Source organism: Phaseolus vulgaris, chromosome 9 (assembly GCF_000499845.2).
Source record: "Phaseolus vulgaris cultivar G19833 chromosome 9, P. vulgaris v2.0, whole genome shotgun sequence".
In the NCBI taxonomy this organism is placed as follows: domain Eukaryota; kingdom Viridiplantae; phylum Streptophyta; class Magnoliopsida; order Fabales; family Fabaceae; genus Phaseolus; species Phaseolus vulgaris.
The window spans coordinates 22808991-22827564 of NC_023751.2; the positions used below are offsets into that span (position 1 = coordinate 22808991).

Genomic DNA, 18574 nt, shown 5'->3' on the forward strand with positions numbered 1-18574 from the left:
GATATGGATGTCTGGTATGTAATATACTTTGTGTACATATTTAATACAACACCATTTTTTAATAATGATGAAAATATTTACTATTATCTTTAATGGATTTGTTTTATACAATTAAATTTAGAAACAAATGTAATTGGCAAAAGAACTGCCATATTTAAGCAATACTAACAAGTATGAGGATTAATTAAAAATGTGTATGATTAATTAAGATTGATGATTAATTAATAAAAATAATTAAGAGAAGGTGTATTGTGTATGTAAGAAAGTAGAAACGGTTGTGGCACAGAGAGGTCATTGTCCCACACGCAAAAATTGAAGCGGATCCAAAGTTGAGCTATAACTATAAGAAATATCACTTATGGGTTTGCATGTGTCTTCAAATTTTGACCAAAATATTTCTCACTCACTCCTCACACCAATACCAGCAACAAACCCTCTCTTTTGGTTCCGCAATCAAGTAATGTTAACTGCTTCCGATTTCTCTTTCATTTTCCTGCTTTTCAATTCAATTTTATGCGTTTTACTTTTATCATCGCTGCTTTCGTTTCTACTCGCTGCTCTTAATTTGAACGAATGCCTTTGTTTTTGTTCGCGGTTCAGATTTAGCTGAATCTGAATATTTATTTACACAATACAATGCATAAATCATAGTACCCCTAAAATTTTTAAGATAGGGTCTGTTTGGTTCACAAACAAGAGCTTTTTCAGAGTGTTTTGTACTGTGGAAACTAGTGTTGGGAAATTGATGGCAAGTGCGTCGATTCAATATTCCACAATCTGTGTTCTGTTTGGGAAAATCTGTCAGGCAAACGAGTGTTGAAGGAGAAAATGAATTGTTGGGACAACTTGTCATGAACAGCGAATAAAACCAGTAACCACAACCATCCAATGTTAGAAGAATATTCAAAGATTCATTTCTCTTCGAATTAGAATAATGCGTTTGTTATCGACGGTGCTGTGTTTATCCCCTTATTTTTTGTAATATATTTTAAGAAGATAATGCTGCAAAATGTGTGTATTTTATCGTGTTCAAAGCTTGAAAAGCATTCAGCAAATTATAGCTAAAGAATGGGATTATGCCGCACACACTGGGAAAAGGGATTAGTTTCGGCCACATATAAGTTTTAGGAATATGTCGATTCTGTAGTCTACTTGAAAATCAACTTGCTTTTTAAGTCGCTTGTTTTTCATCCTGTTTTATTGACCAAAATGTATTCAAAATCCACCAGAAACTGGCAAAATTTATTGATTCTTTCTCTTCATTAATTGAGTTTCAACAGTAACCTTTACTTTTGTGTTCTGATTTCAGTTAATCGCTTTCAGAAGCACTTTTGAGTTAAAAGATATTTAAAAACTAAAAGCTTTATCAAATGACACTTTTTCAACTATTATTTGAACCAGTACCCGATTCGAATGTTTTCAGTATGCTTTTACATAAGTAAATATCTGTTGTTTTAGTTATTTTTGAAAATTTCACGATAATTCATTTTCTCACTTTTTAATTAAATATTATTCTTTAATATATCCCCAAATCAACTATTTCCTCATTTCAAGTCAAAGTAATGTATTTATAAAAAAAGTAATTTTGTTTTCATAAAATTATTTTGAAATAAGATATTTATTGTTGTTTTACAATACGCTGTAATAACCTTGAAACGGTGATAGCTATTTTAGTAATATCTTCAGGATTTACATAAAAAATTATTTGACTTATAAAACTGTTTTATATTACCAAATACATAACCATCAAATGGTGTAAGTTTTTAAATTAAACAAACCCAGCAAATAGAATCAAATCCATTGTTGCAATTCACGTTTTTTAATTCGAAAAGAGTGAACGACAACTGTACATTTACCTATATTTTGTTGGATATAACTATTATATCTTCTGATAACATGCACCTTTCAATGAATGGTGGGGAGTAATTGAATTTTCTAAAAATTATTTAAAACCTTATAAATACTCTCCATTTTGAAGGCAAACACACTACGAATCTATCACTGATTTGATTTGTGTCGATTTGGATCGCTACTAAGTGGTGGTGGTGCACACAATAGTGTTTGTACCTTCCTCTTTCTTTGGGCACGCGTGTTGTTTTTGATTGTAAACCCAACTTCATGATTGTTGGCATGAACAAAACAATACCACTATATCTTCAATTCTATCAGTAACACCCTCACAGTTTTGTTATATCCTATATTTTATTTTCTCTCTGGGTCCATAACACATGGTTGAATACTCTTCCAGAACCAACCCCAGCCACCATCATCAAGGTCTTGGCATGGAAGCTCACTCCATAGATGGTGTTTCTTCACAAACTGACTCCAAATTTTACGATGATGATGGCCATGTTAAACGAACAGGTACCCTTTTGATTTAATTTATTTAGACTTTGTTGATTGTGGTGATAATTTGTATATGAGATAATATTTTGATAGGTTGGTTATTATGATTATGTGATAGGCAACCTTTGGACTACAAGCTCCCACATAATAACAGCGGTGGTGGGTTCAGGAGTGCTGTCTTTGGCTTGGGCTATGGCTCAAATGGGTTGGGTTGTGGGGCCGGCAGTTATGATCTTCTTTAGTGTTGTTACTCTGTATACCACCGCTCTTCTAGCTGATTGTTATCGCAGTGGTGATCCTATTTCTGGGAAGAGAAATTACACGTTCATGGATGCAGTTCAAACTATTCTTGGTAACAACACAGTACATATTTATTATGAATAGTTGTATGGTTGTTATCATGCCTTTTTTTTTTCAAAATGTGTATATAAAAAAAGACAAATCATGTTGTACTTGCTACTCCCCTCTTTATTAAGCATTTGCGAACATATTCTTATAAAGATTTTTATTTTTCAATTTTTTAAAAAGTATAGAGAAAAATTTGTATGAATCACATGATTTTTTTACTTTACTGAGTAATGATATTTGAACACTATATATTATTGTTAGCACTTGTACTCATTTTTATTTATTTTTCTGCCATAATATTACTTTTATTTTACTCATATTTTCTCATTAAGTTTTGACTGAAAATTGGTTTCACCTATATTTGTTTTTTGCTAATTAGAACTCGTCCTTTCTGACTATACCAGCATGCATGATTGATTGCATTGTTGACTTGCTGTTTCAAAGACACACGTCTGTTCGTTGAATTTGTTGAAATGTTTTAGTGGAAGGAAGATTTTTCTATGTCAATTTCGTGATTGTCTCATCATATATTATACTACCTTTTTTTATTATTATATATATACAGACACAAGCATGAAACTAGAACAAACGCTTTCAAATCAAAAGACAACTTTGTGCTGCCATTATTGACTTGTAGTAGTTCAAATAATATTTGACTTTTGAAATTTGATTTATGAAAGATGACAAAAATAAGGTGACTTGTTATTGTGGACTTTGCAGGCAGGCATTATGATACCTTTTGTGGGGTAATTCAGTACTCAAATCTTTACGGCACCGCAGTAGGATACACAATTGCAGCTTCTATTAGCATGATGTGAGTCAGCACTTACATTATCTTCAAATCACAAATCGTAGAGAATTTAACAATGAACTTTATTTTCAAATCGTCTTGAAATTCAACTTTCAACAGATTTGACAAAATAAAAGGTAAATTTATAGACACTTTCAAGAAAAATTATATACAAATTGACCATTTTCTTCATGCTAACTAAAGCTATTCAGAGAATCTAGTGATTTTCATGTTGTCATCAATGTATTTGAAATATGAACGTTGAATTACAAATCACTTTAAATAAGAATTTTACAAATGTTTTCAATTAATTCTACTTTGGTTGAATATTTTAAATTAATTCTAGAAATGCTAAGTAACAGTTTATTGCGTTCCTAAACAATTTATTATATGTATTTAAAAAATTATAATTTATTAATAATCATACGTGTGTTTATTAATAAAGTATGGTTTTTATAAATAACTTAAAATTGAATAGAGTCAAATGCAAATGTCCATGAGTGTTTGTCTTTATTACAAAAGAGACTATTTCTGTAGATCACTTTCAATGGAATAGAGTCAAATGCATATATCTATATGAGTGTTTGCCTTTATTACAAAAAGACTATTTGTATAAATCACTTAAATTTTAATAGAGTGAAATGATATGCTTGTGTAAGACTTTATTACAAAAATACTATTTTCATAAATCATTTCAAGATTTACTAGTGCAAATAATGTCTTTTATATCTCTTAATACACTTTAGTTATTTTTATGAAAAGTAATATTGTTTCATTTTATAAATAAAGACATGAAACAGTGACATTTAATAAGATAATTAGGATTTCATAACCTTATTTTCTTATGGTCTCTTTTGATGTATGTTTATTAATACTACAAAATCAAATAATCTGGACAACATAAGCTTAATTGAAAAATATTAAATTTTTAAATATTTAATAAAACAATTTTTTAACAAAAATATTCAAACTTATGAGAGATTTAAATTAAGTCATTATTTATTTATTTGTATGTAAAAACATGTAAATAATAAAAATACAAAGTAATAAACATCTCACCACAATTAACGGCTAAATTTAACAATAATAATTTAATTAAAAAATATTTTTTTTTAAATATTTAATAAAAAATTTATTTAATAAAGGCTCAATTAAAACTTATTTAAGTTTTGCAATAAAGAGAGAATATCAAATAATGTTGCTAAGAGAAAATATATTTGAGTTATATAAAATTTATTATTGGAATGAAATTATTTGGATTGTGTAAAATTGTTTGTATAACAATTCTGAAGATACTTTAATATATATATATATATATATATATATATATATATATATATGTACTAACTATTGTCATTAGTTTTTTTTAATAAATAATAGAACTTCTGTATTCTTTTTCTTTTTTCCTTTCTTTGAGACTGAGTAGTATTGGGATGAGTAACTCCTAACTATCAGGTTAACTTTTAAAAATAATGTAAATCCAAATATTTTAAATAAAACTGTTACTTTTTTCCATGCACAAATGTTAAGTATCTTTATACCGATATTTAGTATTTAAGTGTTATGTGTTTAACAGGGCGATAAAAAAATCCAACTGTTTCCATTCCTCGGGTAGAGACGGTCCATGCCAAATTTCGAGCAACCCATTCATGATCGGTTTTGGCATAATCCAAATTGTATTCTCTCAAATTCCAGATTTTCATAAAACATGGTGGCTCTCCATAGTTGCAGCAGTCATGTCCTTTGCCTATTCCATAATTGGCCTCTCTCTTGGAATTGCCAAAGTTGCAGGTTATATTACTACTATTTGTTTAATAGAAGCAGTGTTAAAAATAATGAAAAAGGTGAATTTATTCTTTTATTAATTTTATAAAGATAAATGTTAAATTTAAATATAAGATAACTAATGTAACATTATATTAATTTAGTTTTCTAACTGTATAAAGAAGGTAAAAAAATACATGTTTTAAAATTTTTGAAGGCTGGATTTTTCAGTTTAAAAGTACAAGAATCAAAGGTAAGTTTGGAAAAGAAAGGTAAGATCAAAAGCCTACTTTTCCAGAAAAAAAAAATGCTGATATTCTTGTTTAATTGGTTCTTGAACAGAAACGGGTTTCAAGGGCAGTCTCACAGGAATAAAGATTGGAGCTGTGACAGAGACCCAAAAAGTATGGGGAGTTTTCCAAGGTCTTGGTGACATAGCCTTTGCCTACTCATATTCTCAAATCCTCATTGAAATTCAGGTTCATCTTTTTTTCATCTTCCCCTGATTGAACAGTAAGGAGAAACAAAATAAATTTTATACGAAACTAATTAAATGTAATATTATTCTTGATTACACAGGACACTATAAAATCTCCACCATCTGAAGCAAAGACAATGAAAAAAGCCGCTAAGCTAAGTATTGGAGTAACCACAACATTTTATATGCTTTGTGGGTTCATGGGTTACGCTGCTTTTGGGGACACAGCACCTGGGAACCTGCTCACTGGATTTGGCTTTTACGACCCATACTGGCTTGTGGATATTGCTAATGCTGCTATCGTAATTCACCTTGTGGGAGCATACCAAGTGTATTCTCAGCCCCTATTTGCCTTTGTCGAGAAATGGGTTTCAAAAAGATGGCCCAACGTTGACAAAGAATACAAAGTTCCAATTCCTGGCTTTGCCCCTTACAATCTAAGCCCATTTAGATTAGTTTGGAGAACGGGGTTTGTTATCATAACCACTATTGTAGCAATGTTGATTCCATTCTTCAATGACATTTTGGGACTTCTTGGAGCACTGGGGTTTTGGCCTTTAAGTGTTTATTTCCCAGTGGAGATGAGTATCAAACAAAAGAAGATCCCAAAGTGGAGTCAGAGATGGATAGGTATGCAAATATTAAGCTTTGTCTGCCTCGTAGTATCAGTTGCAGCTGCTATTGGCTCAATTGCCAGCATCGTGGTTGATCTACAGAAATACAAACCTTTCCATGTAGATTATTAAACCCCATCCACCCCCTCTTTTCTAGTGCTACAAACTGTTGTAACCAGTGGTGCCTGTTTGTATATCTTCTATCTTATAACGAATGCTATTTTAATCTCATTCTTGCTTCACGTCTATAAAGCTAAAGTTCCAGACATTTTCAAATTCACTAAAGTTCCTCACATCTAAACATGATTAGACCTAACTCATACAAAAATTGTAAGAAACTCTCCTACTACAACTGACTATAAACATAAACCTCAAGCTTGAACCTTAGAAAGTCCTTGAAATCAAAACCATCACAAAATAAACAAGCTTGTGCTAGAAGGAGTGCATGGAACTTTCCCACATTTTGATGTCAGTCCACAACTGGAATTATATTATATTCAGGAAACTATATACTATATCACAAGTAATAAAATTCAAAAAATAACTGAACAGACTGCTCGTGAGATCTCCTCACTCGACCGAAATAATGAATTGAATTGACAAATGCCCACAAAAAGATTTTACAACAAAACATACAGCATAAGCATCGGTATAATGAACCCGACAACCCCCTGGAAATTACATCGATTACAAATTTACCTCCCCGTGTATCCTTTGGACCTCCTGATGCCAGACAGTAAATTGTTTTTTTTTTATCATCGATGCAAATAAGCAGTGGGAGAGGCAGCTGAAACGGGGGTGTGGTTACCTCTCAACAGAATGGCCAGAACAAAACTGCCTTGAAGTAGTTCAGGTCGTCGAGATTAGAAAAGCTCCTCTGAATTGAACTTATTCCATGCTTCCTAATAAATTGTCAAACTTTTCAGAAAAAAAATAAAGGCATAGTAGTAGTAGTATTTATTTTTATTTAGAACACACGCAATTATAAACCGAAAAAACAAGTACCCCTAACATGAGTCCAATTATTAATTATTAATAAGTGTACATCAGAAGCATCATGAGACTAAACATTACTACAAAGTTATCTATGTAGATGAAAATTCTACTATGTGCAAGCAATATTACCACCCATTGGCTGGACTAACAGGAACATCCAGCAATGCAATGGTAGACGCCTGTTGGTAAAGTGCACAAATGTAACGGAGCAATGGATTACTTTTTTTTTCCAAAACATTGATGCTTTATTGCAATCATTAAAACATTCCCTCTATTAATGGGTGAATTTCTTGAATATCCTCCCAATATTGAAGAGTATGTTAAAAAATGCGTAACATTTTTCTTTCCAAAAATTCTATTCAACTTCGAGTTGTCAATAATGATGTCATTAACAAGTATCATTGAAACAAAGTTCCCAGATAACTGTTGTACAACAAAATAAAAATTCCGTTATATCATATTTTTCTACTTGCTTAATTATATTTTTAGTGACTGAAATTTAAAATAAATATTGAAAACATCATTTTATATTCTACAAACAACCTCGTGAAATCTGCTTAGTCTCAGGAGAAAGACAGATTTAACATCGATGGTGATGTGAATCAACATCTGTCACGTGTACACTTCTGATTGCCACATCATTTCTATTAACATTTTGTGAAATTGTAAGGACTAAAATTAAAAAAACAGATTTACCTCAAATGTCTCGGACAAAAACATAATTAATGCTTTTATATTTTATAGGATTTGGCATTTCTAAGCAGACATGACAGAAAATGCCCTAAGATGCCTATATATAAAATAAATTAATTAATTCAATCATTATTTCAGAATACACGCCATCATATAGGACAAGATACAATGCTAATCTTTATTAACAGTAGCCTATATAAATGCATTTCATTTGACCAAAAAATGTTAAATGGAAACCCACATTTGGAAGTCACTTGAAATAAGAGTAGCCTAATCTTTATTTGCCATTGACAACCACTTCTCTCTTTATTAAGCATAGATGATTGTATGTATGAATAACATAAAAAGGCCTGAAATACCTTGAGTATATCAAAAACCTTCTCAGCAATACATTTCTGTTGTATAGTGGCACCCTTCTGTTGCACTTTATCAGGATGAATGCACAATGTAGCTTTCCTATAAACCTTTCTGACAGCTGCTGCTGTAATCAAATCAGTCAAAGAAACTGGCTGCCAACCGCATTCAGGCCACAGAACCTGATCATCATTCATAAAGAAAACAAGTTACCACAGCAAAACACAACTATAGAATAAAAATATTGATGCCTTAAAAAAATACAAATTAAAGGGACATTAGTCTGCTTAGATTTAGAAGTAGGAACTTTTCGGTGTTAAATTTGGAAACATTGCTTTTCATGTATTAGAACATCATTAGACTGGTGCAAAATCAACCACTTTCGTTAAAATATGTCTAATATTAGTAAAGATCTGATTGGAAATGCTAATATGGATAGTATTAAACAAGGAAATTGAAATACTGGGTTATCCTGTAATGAGCAGTACTTAAGAAACCAATAAAATCAGTTTCGAAATATAGAATTGGTGCATGCTTGGTTCAACTTATCTTGAAGAACCAATTGCTTATTATTGCCAACTTATAAAGAAATTTTCTTAAAAATATTTTCTGAGAATAATCTGTTACCAAAAACCCACCACACTTCAAACCCTAAGAGGTATATTGAATCAGATGAGACCCAGCATGCCATATCTTAAAAGTTGTGCTCATGCCTTAATATAATAAATAAAGAAGTGATAGCATAAACTACCAAACTTCTAGATGTTCATACAGATAAGAAACACAGAAATTCAGAGATTTTTCCAAGGTGCGTGTAGAAAGTATATACATATTGTAAGGTGGAAAGCAAAGCACGCAAGTTCCCCTCTTTTCCCGCAGCCCAGCGCTTAATTTCAAAATCCAATGTTTCAGCAACCCTCTGAAATCAATGTAGAGATAAGATTAGATAATAAATATAAAAACACATCACTATAAAAACTCTGCAAAATTAACAAAGATGTCAAATCCAACTAACCACTGTCACCTACATAAAAAGATCTGTTTCACTGTGTGTTAAATTATATAAAGAAGAGAAAAAGTGAAGATATCCCATCTCAATTCTCCAATTGATAAAACAAGTTTTGGATGGAAAAGAAGAGGCATCGGTTTATGGTAATTTTTAAAGGGAAAAAAGACCAAACAAGCTTTAACGTAAACTAGAAACAGACAAACAAGGTAACACTTTAATAAGAAATCAAAAAGTTGGATAATCAATTGACCCTTGTATTGTGCATCACTGATATAAAGAGGTCAACAAGGATGAAGGGATATATATTGTGCATGAGCTGTGAGTGCAATGCAAGTGCTTCTCAAAGGAAAACACAAAAGAAACTGTTTACATCTTTCTCAGCTTGTTCTCTTTGAGTCTGTATGTCCCGTTGATTCTTCTCAGCCAATGCTTTAGTCTGGCGTAAAATGGTAATGATCAGTGCAACAAGACAATTAAAAATATTTCTCAGGAACGTACATGCTTCCCTATAAATTCAATGTCAAGTTGATTTGAAAATAGTACATTGTTCACCTATTCTTTCACATAAATTAAAAAGAAATCAATGAAAATACTGTAAGACATACCGCACGCTCCTGAGCCCTCTGCTGGCGTTCCAACCTGGCTTTTCGTCTTTCTTCACTTTCCCCTTCAACTTCCTGAAACGCTCCAGATGATGATGGAGCAGCTTCAAACCATAGAAAAAAGGGACAAAAAGAGCTTCTGTAAGTAGAGACCCAAAAATTCCAATGAATTTTGAATATATATTCACACATAAACCAACCTCCAAAAATTGAGGAAAGATCATCAACAATATTAGTGGATGACGAGGCTTTCTTCATGCTTGAAGACACACCTGGAGATTTCCAGGTTGCATCTGACTGAAATTGGGCATCAAATACAGGGTCCTGAAAGCAAAGATTAGTTAGAAAAATAAAATAGTACTATGCTAGGATTAACATGATGCATGTCAGTCCACTGTGTTTTTTTAAATTTACAAGGTGAAATTTTTTTAATCATTTTTTTATAGTTCTTTATTTAAAATGGAAAGGAAAAGAACAAAAAATAACAAACCAATCAGCAAAACATCCAACTTTGAGCTTAAATTTTCTATGATAGAAAAAGACAATATCAAAGCCAGGAGATGGCCACTACATATTAGTATAAAAGATGTTAACATAAATAGGTACTCACTGAAACGCTGGACCTAGGAGGCCTGGGAGCACTGTTAGCTCGTGCACCTGTGCTGAAGAATGATTCAAAATCATTGTCATTTTGTTGTTGGTTCATCCTCACAGCAGCAGCTCTTTCTCGAGCCTGTACAGCAGCTCTTTCTCGAGCCTCTGCAGCAGCCCTTTCGACAGCAGCACGTTCTTGTTTACCTCTTGCAGCTGCAGCTCTCTCCCGCACTTCCCTCTCTTTTGCCTCTGCAGCAGCCCTTTCCTTTGCTTCAGCAGCAGCCCTTTCCTTTGCCTCAGCAGCAGCCCTTTCACGTGCTTCAGCTTGCACCCTCTGAACTGCAGCCCTTCCAGCACGCTTTCTAGCTTCTGCATTAGCTTTCTCAACAGCAGCCCTCTCAGCCCTTTGGCGAGCTTCAATAGCTGCTCTTTCACGCGCTTCTCTAGTAGCTCTTTCTACAGCCTGTCTAGCCATTTCTCTTTCTCTCTCAAGTCTTTGTTGCTCTCTTTCTTTCTCTTCCTTTTCCTTCTCACGTCTTCTTTGCTCACTTTCCTCTCTCTCCTTTTGCTGCTGTTCATGATATAACCTTTCCTGTTTTCCTCCATCCTCCGACACAGCTCTGCCATCCTTTTCCAATTGCACAGATTCCTTGCTTTTAACGGCTTTTGTATTTTCCCTCTCCCTAACTTCCTTTGCGTGCCTAAATTTAGCTTCAGCTTTATCCATAGCCACTTTCATAGCTGCAGCAGCTGAGTTCATCTCTAATTCTTTATCAGCAAGACCATTTCCATGTTCATTGTCATTATCAAGATTCCTGCCCATGGCAAAATCTTCAAGTTCATCAAACTGAGATGCAGAAGATAATTTGGCTGCAGCAGGAGCAGATTTAGGACCCTGAGAAAATTGAGTGGAACTTGGAAAAGAAGAAAATTCACTATCCTTCTTTCTGACATTGGAAGAAGCAGAAGAACCTGCTCCCGACTTGGGAATATGTACTGGTCGAGGAGGAGGAGGTCTTGAAGGTGGTGGAGCAGAAGTTGGCTGAGTGAAAAGAGGAATCTCTGATACTGTCAGCCATATATCATCATTTGATTCAAACTTCTCTTCATATTTTGGAGACATATCTGCCTGGGTATTAGCCTGTTTAAAACCATCATTATCATGTGAAGGGGACGTAGACCTTTGGCCAAATGGTTTGTAAGAATTGGATGAATATGAAGGCATGTCAAATGCAGCTGGATGAAATTCCTGATCATGATCAACAGGAATCTTGTTTTGTGTTTGTCTCTCAGGACTCCTCCCAGATGATTCGCCATTTGATTCTTTATTGGTGGTTGTATTTGGGAAGATGCTACCCTTCATGCTATTTCTCTCTGCTGAGAATGCAGGCACAGAATTTCCGAGTCCACCAAAGCTATCAATATCATCATATACTTCACCATTAGAATTTGACACGCTCTCATTTTTTGTGCTTCTAGAACTACTAAATTTACTAATTTCTTCCAATGGGTCTGTAAAGTATTTTGAGGATGAATCCACTGAGGCTGAAGTTGGTTCAAACACTTTGAAAGGGTCATCTGTTTCACCGGAAGCTGTTTTAGAAGAATTGATAGTAGGTTGTGATGACAAATCAATATTAGGAACGCTCCTGTGAATAAAACAATATGCAAAAACGATTACAATGCATCAAGAATATGCGAAGATACGGGATGGTATTGTCCCTTCTATTATTCTCATCCACTTCACTTCTATTTCTCCAAATGAGATGCTAAGCAAGCAACAACAAATTCATAAGATCTATCCTCACTCTTCATTAGACCTGATCCCATCATGAACCCAGATAAAATGAAGGATCAACTTCCAAGATAAAAATGCACAGCAAAGTACCAGATATCTAAATTTAGTACTGAAATGGTCATCCTTGAGAAATAAAAAGAAAACTGAGTCTTTTAGGATAGAGGGGATGTGGCAGTTACTTAGGACAGTTAGGATTGTCAGAATACCTCGTGTTTTAAGTTTAAATATTTGGCTTCAATATTATAAAATGATGGAGAACGTAATGAAGATGTCACAGATAAGAAACAGACAAAGATGGTTAAAATGGAAAAAGTTATTGAGGATTAACTATGATTGCAAAGAACCAACCAAGCTCAATAGTCTTGTTATACTGCCATATGTCTGGCTATCTATACTCTAATATTGAATAGCGGGATTAGCAAAATTGAAAATGTTAAAAAATGGATGTGAAGTCACACAATAAAAAGGACAGGAAGTGAAATAATTGTTTACGAGTAATTAGGAGACAATGGTTATACTGATTAGAAAGAATAACAAAATCATTTGAGGTGGTTTGGAGTATTTTTGTTCTCAGATTCTATTTAATCCTTTCAGTCAATAAAATCAGTCTCAGGTTTCCTTCTGATGTCCTAACAGAACTTAATCCTCCCAGAGTGTAAGGGTTCTAATAGAGATTTGTTATGGGGTGCCTAAGTCCCACCATCTAGTATGGATGCTCAGTGAAGTATTTAAGTATTTGGTTCTCCCACCTTAATACCTAACTTTTGAGGGTAGGTTCCCTCAGTGTTTGGATGCTTAGCAGGTTCTTAAACTTTTGCAGTAATTTGAGTAAACGATTTTATTGAAATCAGTCATGCTCTATTGTATGAAAATCTTCTGCACAACCCAAGGATACCTAACTATAATACCCAATTTGAAAATGTCACAAAAATAAACCACAGAATAAAATAAGTTTATTGGTGCATCTCCTACCTTTTCCAAACTAATTTTTTGAGCTTCATTCAAGTGTCTACATTAATGAATAAAATCAGCAAGTATAACTAACTACACCTTACCTTTCAACTATGTCATGCACACTTAAATGTCAACTTCATAGATTATCGCAAAATGTTGACACCGTTCAAACAATAACCTCAGTCTAATAGAAGAAAAATACACAATCAGCAAAAAACAACCCCTTCCCCTCCAAATCAGTCCTGTAATCTAGGCATACTTCAGAATATCTACTTCAAGCTCCAACAATCAAGATCAATTTCAGGCAGTCAAAAATAATTGATAGCAGTATACGTTAAGTAGGCTTGTGAACTACGAATTTAAGTTCATTTGCAATAATGACTAGCAGGCAAAAAAAAAATTCTGACATATTCAGAATATCATGGGCAGTGAACGTTTATACTCAAGGGTGTGATCTGTAAGTTATGGAATAATTCTAAACGACGGACCAAAACACGTGCATAAACAATTCAAAATTCATACCCAATGGTTTGTCTTCACTACACAAGTTAATTTAAACAAAATCCTCAGACCATTAATATTGTTGTAAAATGACTTAATTCACTAATGGAGCTAGCTAAGAACCTATATTTTGCACACAAAAAACTTTTTAAACCCCTCTGCATGTTACATTCAACTACACAAGGTAGAAGAACTTGAATTGAATTAAAACTCCCTCCCGATAGTTTTCCTGGTATTATATTTCAGTGGTCCATAATTATATAGTTGACAAAAACTTTTTTCTCTCCTCAATTATATTACCGACACAATCTCAGTTCTTCACGCCCTTTCAGCACACAAATAGATTGTTCCAAAGATCAATAAATAAACCTCAATTCTTACTACACAACATTCTGGCTCACATTAAATAAATTCTGTAACAACCACGTAACATACCAATCAGTGGAAGCCTTGCTGCTCCCGAATCCAGGGATCAAGTCATCAAAATCCGCGCCACCTCTCTCTCCCTTCTCCGAAGGCTTCGATTCACCTAACCCGACGAGAATATCATCGAACGCGGCCGAAGCGAAAACGTTGCCGGAGGAGAACTTGGAGGAGCTCTTGAGGCCTGGAACGCCGTCAAAAATGTCGTCGTCGTCATACATCGGTTTGTCGTACACCGGTTTGTCATGCGCCGGCAGGTTAACGGACTTGGAGCGGAAATCGGCGGAGGCGCGAAACACGGAGTCGAAGTCGTAAGACGCGTCCGGCTTGCCACCGCCTCCGAAGAGATCGTCGAAGGAAGCGGCGTTGACGGAGTCGCCGCCGGCCACGGAATTGGAAGTGCGAGCGGATCGGGAACCTAAATCGAAGTTGAGAGAGGATGAATTGTTGGAAGAAGCTTTAGATGCTGCCATTGGCGCCGATTTTCCTTGGGGTTTGAACCCGAAATCGGTGGTTAAGAGACCATCGAAATCGTTCATCTCGAGAGTGGGAGAGAGAGATAAAGAGATATATATCTGGTGTCCGATGGTATCCTCCGCGTAAAGGTGAATCCGCGGGAGAATACGGTGAAGAGAGAACGTCACAGAGGATACAAAGAATGATACAAACTAACCTGCGTTTTACTTTAACGCTCTTTTTTCAAAATTATTTTGTATTTATATATTTTCCTTTCTTCTTCTGCTTCTTGTTGGTTAGTACTGGTTTAGTTAGGTCTTCTTGTTGTTGATTTGTCTCTTCACTTCTTCTGCTTTTCCCACTTCGTGTTAAAGAATTTGCATCAGAGGATTCTCAAATTCTGTTTCCTGCTATTTTGGGATCGAATCATGCTATGTTGCGGGTTTTTGTTTCTCCTGTTTGTCACTGGGAAAATAAGCATGACACGTTCTTCGGATTTCAAATTTTATATTATTTCTGTCAATTTTTTTAAAATTGAACTCTTCTACATTGATTTTAGCATGACAAATTGGTGGTAGGGCTTGATAAAAAAAAATGGAAGGGAGAAAAATATGTCTTGTTATGTGTGTTTTTTATCTTTATCCTTTTAGCAGAAAAAAAAATGTACTAATTTTTATTATTTACTCTGTTTTCCGTTTCAAAATGTATTATTACAAACTGGTGTATAACATATTTGTTTCTTCTCGGCGTATTTTCCAAATAGGTGAAGTTTTACATAAATTTATTGAAATAGATAAATCCTAAACTTGTAAATGGGTGACCCATGTTGGAGGAGACAATTTCAAAATGAAAAAATTGTGCTCTCAAACACAATTTTAATTTTGATTTGTTTTTTAACATTGAAGTTGTGTTATGAGACATATTTTCTGTATAAAAAAAAATTAAGAAGTTATACTTAGATACACAATTTTATTTTATTTTAATTTTATTATGTTATTTTAATTTTATTATGTTGATGTTAGGTAGAATAACTATATGTATGTTAAATTTATAGGTATACCCTTTGTTTGTCTTTTATGTACATAACAATATTCTACTTATCTTTTTTTCAATTCTTTTATTTATTTCTTTTTCTTCATTTTTTTTCCTTATCTTACATGGTATTAAGTCCGGTCAATTACTATTAATTGAGAAAAAAAATTCACCACATTCATTTTTTTTTCCTTATCTTTTCTATATTGTAATGTCACTCAAATTCGACAATGACAATTTCTTAATCTAGAAACAAGTTCTTGTTACTTTATGTGGTATGAATCTTCTTTACTTTTTTTATGGTTCTTACATTCTTTCACGCCTCGTCTCTACCAAAGATGGATCATCATCTTCTCTCAATCCCAGTTTTCTTGTTTGGTTCCTGGCTTCAATGTCTCAAGTTATCCCCACCAAAATGGTTGATCTCAATTAATCTCATCAAGTTTATAGCAAATTGCAAATTCATTATGCAACACAATCACGTGTTGAGGTCAAGAAGCTCAAACAACTTCTACGTATTCCAAAGCATGATCAATCAATTTCCACTTTTCTTATTCATATGAGTTGATTTAACAAATGCGCACATTGAGTTTTTGGTTTTTCTTGTATTAGAATTTTGATTATAGAATATGGTGAAGACTCAGTGAGGATCGCCACTAGACATGAACTTAACCAAGTGGTTAAGTAAGTGTGAAGGTTTTCTTCAAATAGCAAAAAGAAAAGACACACACAAAGAATAATTGGACACGAAATTAGACATTCAAAATGAGAGAGATGATGAAAATTGAAAGAGAATTAAAAAAAAAAGATAAGAGAATGGAAAGCTTATACGGTTGTAGCATTCATGGAGATGGAGTGATGGAAGGATTCACGCCACTTGGGGGATGATGAGAATCAAATAAAGGAGGCTTTTATTAATGAAGGAAGAGGTCATTCACCTTCACATTTGAAGTTCTTCCTTCTAGTCTTCTCATAATTAAAAGAAGACATAAAATAAAGAGAGGATTAAGCCTAAAGCCAAAGAAGTCTACAAGCTTTCAAGAATAGACTTCATTTAAATATCTCTCTTTATAGTTTCTTTTATAAATTTGTAAATAATATAGAATGTTTAAATACATAGTTTTTAGGAAAGGTGCTTGGAGGGAAACCTTAGATACCTCTTTTGTAAAAGCATCTTTAGGGATTAGTTTAGAATTTTCTAGAAGAATACTCTTCATGCTTCATTTAGGCGCTATTAGTAAGTAGCATATGAAGAGTCTTTTGGTTAGCTTATGTTGTAAGCTTCATGACCAGCCCTTGCTCCTATATAAGGAGGGCTTAGGTCCTTCACAATTCATATTGGAAATTTGTATTAATGAAACTCTACTCAATTTGAGAGAGAATTGGAGAGCTTTGTGCCTTCCTCACTTAGTCTTATCTTGAGAGTTCTTGGTTACCTCAAGTGGCGGCATAGCACACTCATCTTGGAGTCTTCATCCTCTAAGTGGCGTGATCATCCAACCAATCCCTCCATCTTCATGAGCTTTCTCTTCTCCTTCCTTCCTTCTCCTTTTATGTTCATGTCTTAGCTTGTGTTCTTTGCATTTTTTCAGTTCGGTATTCTAGTTTCCTTTGTTGTTTTGCTTCGATTGACAATACATGGATCTTCCATGTGAGTTTGGGTTTTGGTACTAGTCTTGGTGAGTTCTTGAACATAGAACCTTGATCCAATTCTATCAAAAAGTGCCTATCTCATATCCAACTCAAGTTGATTCCTAAGAATGTCAAGAATCATTCATATTGTGCTATTGGAATCATATCAGGGGAGGAGAGCTCTAAGATGAGGGAGGAAGAATGTCGCCACTTGAAGCATTCTCTGCTAAGATAAGACTCAAAAGAAAAATAGCTACTCAAAGATTCACTCCAAGAGAGTTTCTTTATTCAAATTTAAAACGTTTGGTTGTGCTTATTATCCGTTTATTCGCCCTTACAATAAACACAAGATTGATTTCAAGTCATCATGTTGTATTTTTCTTGGCTATAGTCGATACAACAGGGGTTATATTTGTATTTTTTCTATTGGTAAGGTCTATATATCTCGCCATATTATTTTTTATGAAGAATTATTTCCATATAATCTTCCTGAAAGTCTGTTACATCTACATAGGATAATTAGTGTCTCTGAAACATCAAATAATCTTTAACTATTCTTACCACACCTCACTCATCTTCTCCTACATATAGTCATAATAATGATTCTAACGCTTCTTCAACTAACAATAATACTCTTTCTTTGACCAATACTTCCACATCTTCTTCTAGTGCGTCCACTGATAATAATATTGTTAATAACGAGGTCAAAAGCACGTATTTTTAAACCAAAACTTTTACATGCTCAAACTTCTTTACATTCACTTGTCCCTACCACAGTGAAAGAAGTTTTATCCTCTCCACGTTGGGTTCAAGCCATGAGTGACGAATATGTTGTTTTTCTCAACAAACACATTTGGTCTCTCACACCCCTCCCCCCAGGTGTCAAAGTTGTTCGTTGCAAATAGTTGTTCAAAAAGAAATACAATGCATATGACTCTTTTCAAAGACACAAAGCACGACTTGTTGCAAAGGGATTCATTTAGACAAAAGGTTATGACTACAATGAAACATACAATCTCGTTGTGAAGCCATCCACCATTTGAGTTGTCTTATCCCATGTTGTCTTTGTTTCCTGATCCAGTCACCAAATTGACGTGGATAATGCTTCTCTAAATGGAGATCCTCAAGAGGATGTTTATATGACTCAACCATCAGACTTCGATTCCACCTTTCCTCACGTTATTTGCAAG

General features: G+C 33.9%; 2 protein-coding genes across 3 annotated transcripts; one reads left to right on the plus strand and one right to left on the minus strand.

Annotated features, from left to right (window-relative positions):
• The first annotated feature begins 284 nt into the window (after positions 1-284).
• On the plus strand, positions 285-6571 carry LOC137822824 (amino acid permease 3-like). Of its 2 annotated transcripts, none has more exons than XM_068627825.1 (7): positions 285-457; positions 2249-2364; positions 2465-2698; positions 3415-3508; positions 5061-5275; positions 5591-5727; positions 5828-6571. In XM_068627825.1, exons 1-7 carry the CDS (start codon positions 369-371, stop codon positions 6470-6472), a joined length of 1530 nt encoding a protein of 509 aa, XP_068483926.1. In that variant the 5' UTR covers positions 285-368; the 3' UTR covers positions 6473-6571. The 2 variants fall into 2 exon arrangements, with proteins under 2 accessions (XP_068483926.1, XP_068483927.1); XM_068627826.1 differs by lacking the exon at positions 285-457 and adding an exon at positions 1901-2059.
• Positions 6572-6782: 211 nt separating this feature from the next.
• LOC137822823 (auxilin-related protein 2-like) lies at positions 6783-15241 on the minus strand. Its single transcript, XM_068627824.1, has 8 exons — positions 14277-15241; positions 10605-12237; positions 10195-10318; positions 9998-10098; positions 9763-9828; positions 9213-9302; positions 8389-8565; positions 6783-7242 (listed from the first exon to the last, which is right to left on the minus strand). The coding sequence occupies exons 1-8, from the start codon at positions 14801-14803 to the stop codon at positions 7204-7206; spliced, it is 2757 nt and encodes a 918-aa protein (XP_068483925.1). The 5' UTR covers positions 14804-15241; the 3' UTR covers positions 6783-7203.
• Between the last annotated feature and the right edge of the window lie 3333 nt (positions 15242-18574).

Excerpts from the sequence above, each read along its gene's own strand:
- LOC137822824 (XM_068627825.1), top strand. The coding sequence starts at position 369 with ATGTGTCTTCAAATTTTGACCAAAATATTTCTCACTCACTCCTCACAC. Across the intron at positions 458-2,248 it reads TCTTTTGGTTCCGCAATCAA|AACCAACCCCAGCCACCATC; the intron begins GTAATGTTAACT and ends ATACTCTTCCAG. Across the intron at positions 5,276-5,590 it reads TGGAATTGCCAAAGTTGCAG|AAACGGGTTTCAAGGGCAGT; the intron begins GTTATATTACTA and ends GTTCTTGAACAG.
- LOC137822823 (XM_068627824.1), bottom strand. The coding sequence starts at position 14,803 with ATGAACGATTTCGATGGTCTCTTAACCACCGATTTCGGGTTCAAACCC. Across the intron at positions 10,099-10,194 it reads TCTTTCCTCAATTTTTGGAG|CTGCTCCATCATCATCTGGA; the intron begins GTTGGTTTATGT and ends TATGGTTTGAAG. Across the intron at positions 9,829-9,997 it reads AGAGGGCTCAGGAGCGTGCG|ACTAAAGCATTGGCTGAGAA; the intron begins GTATGTCTTACA and ends ATTTTACGCCAG.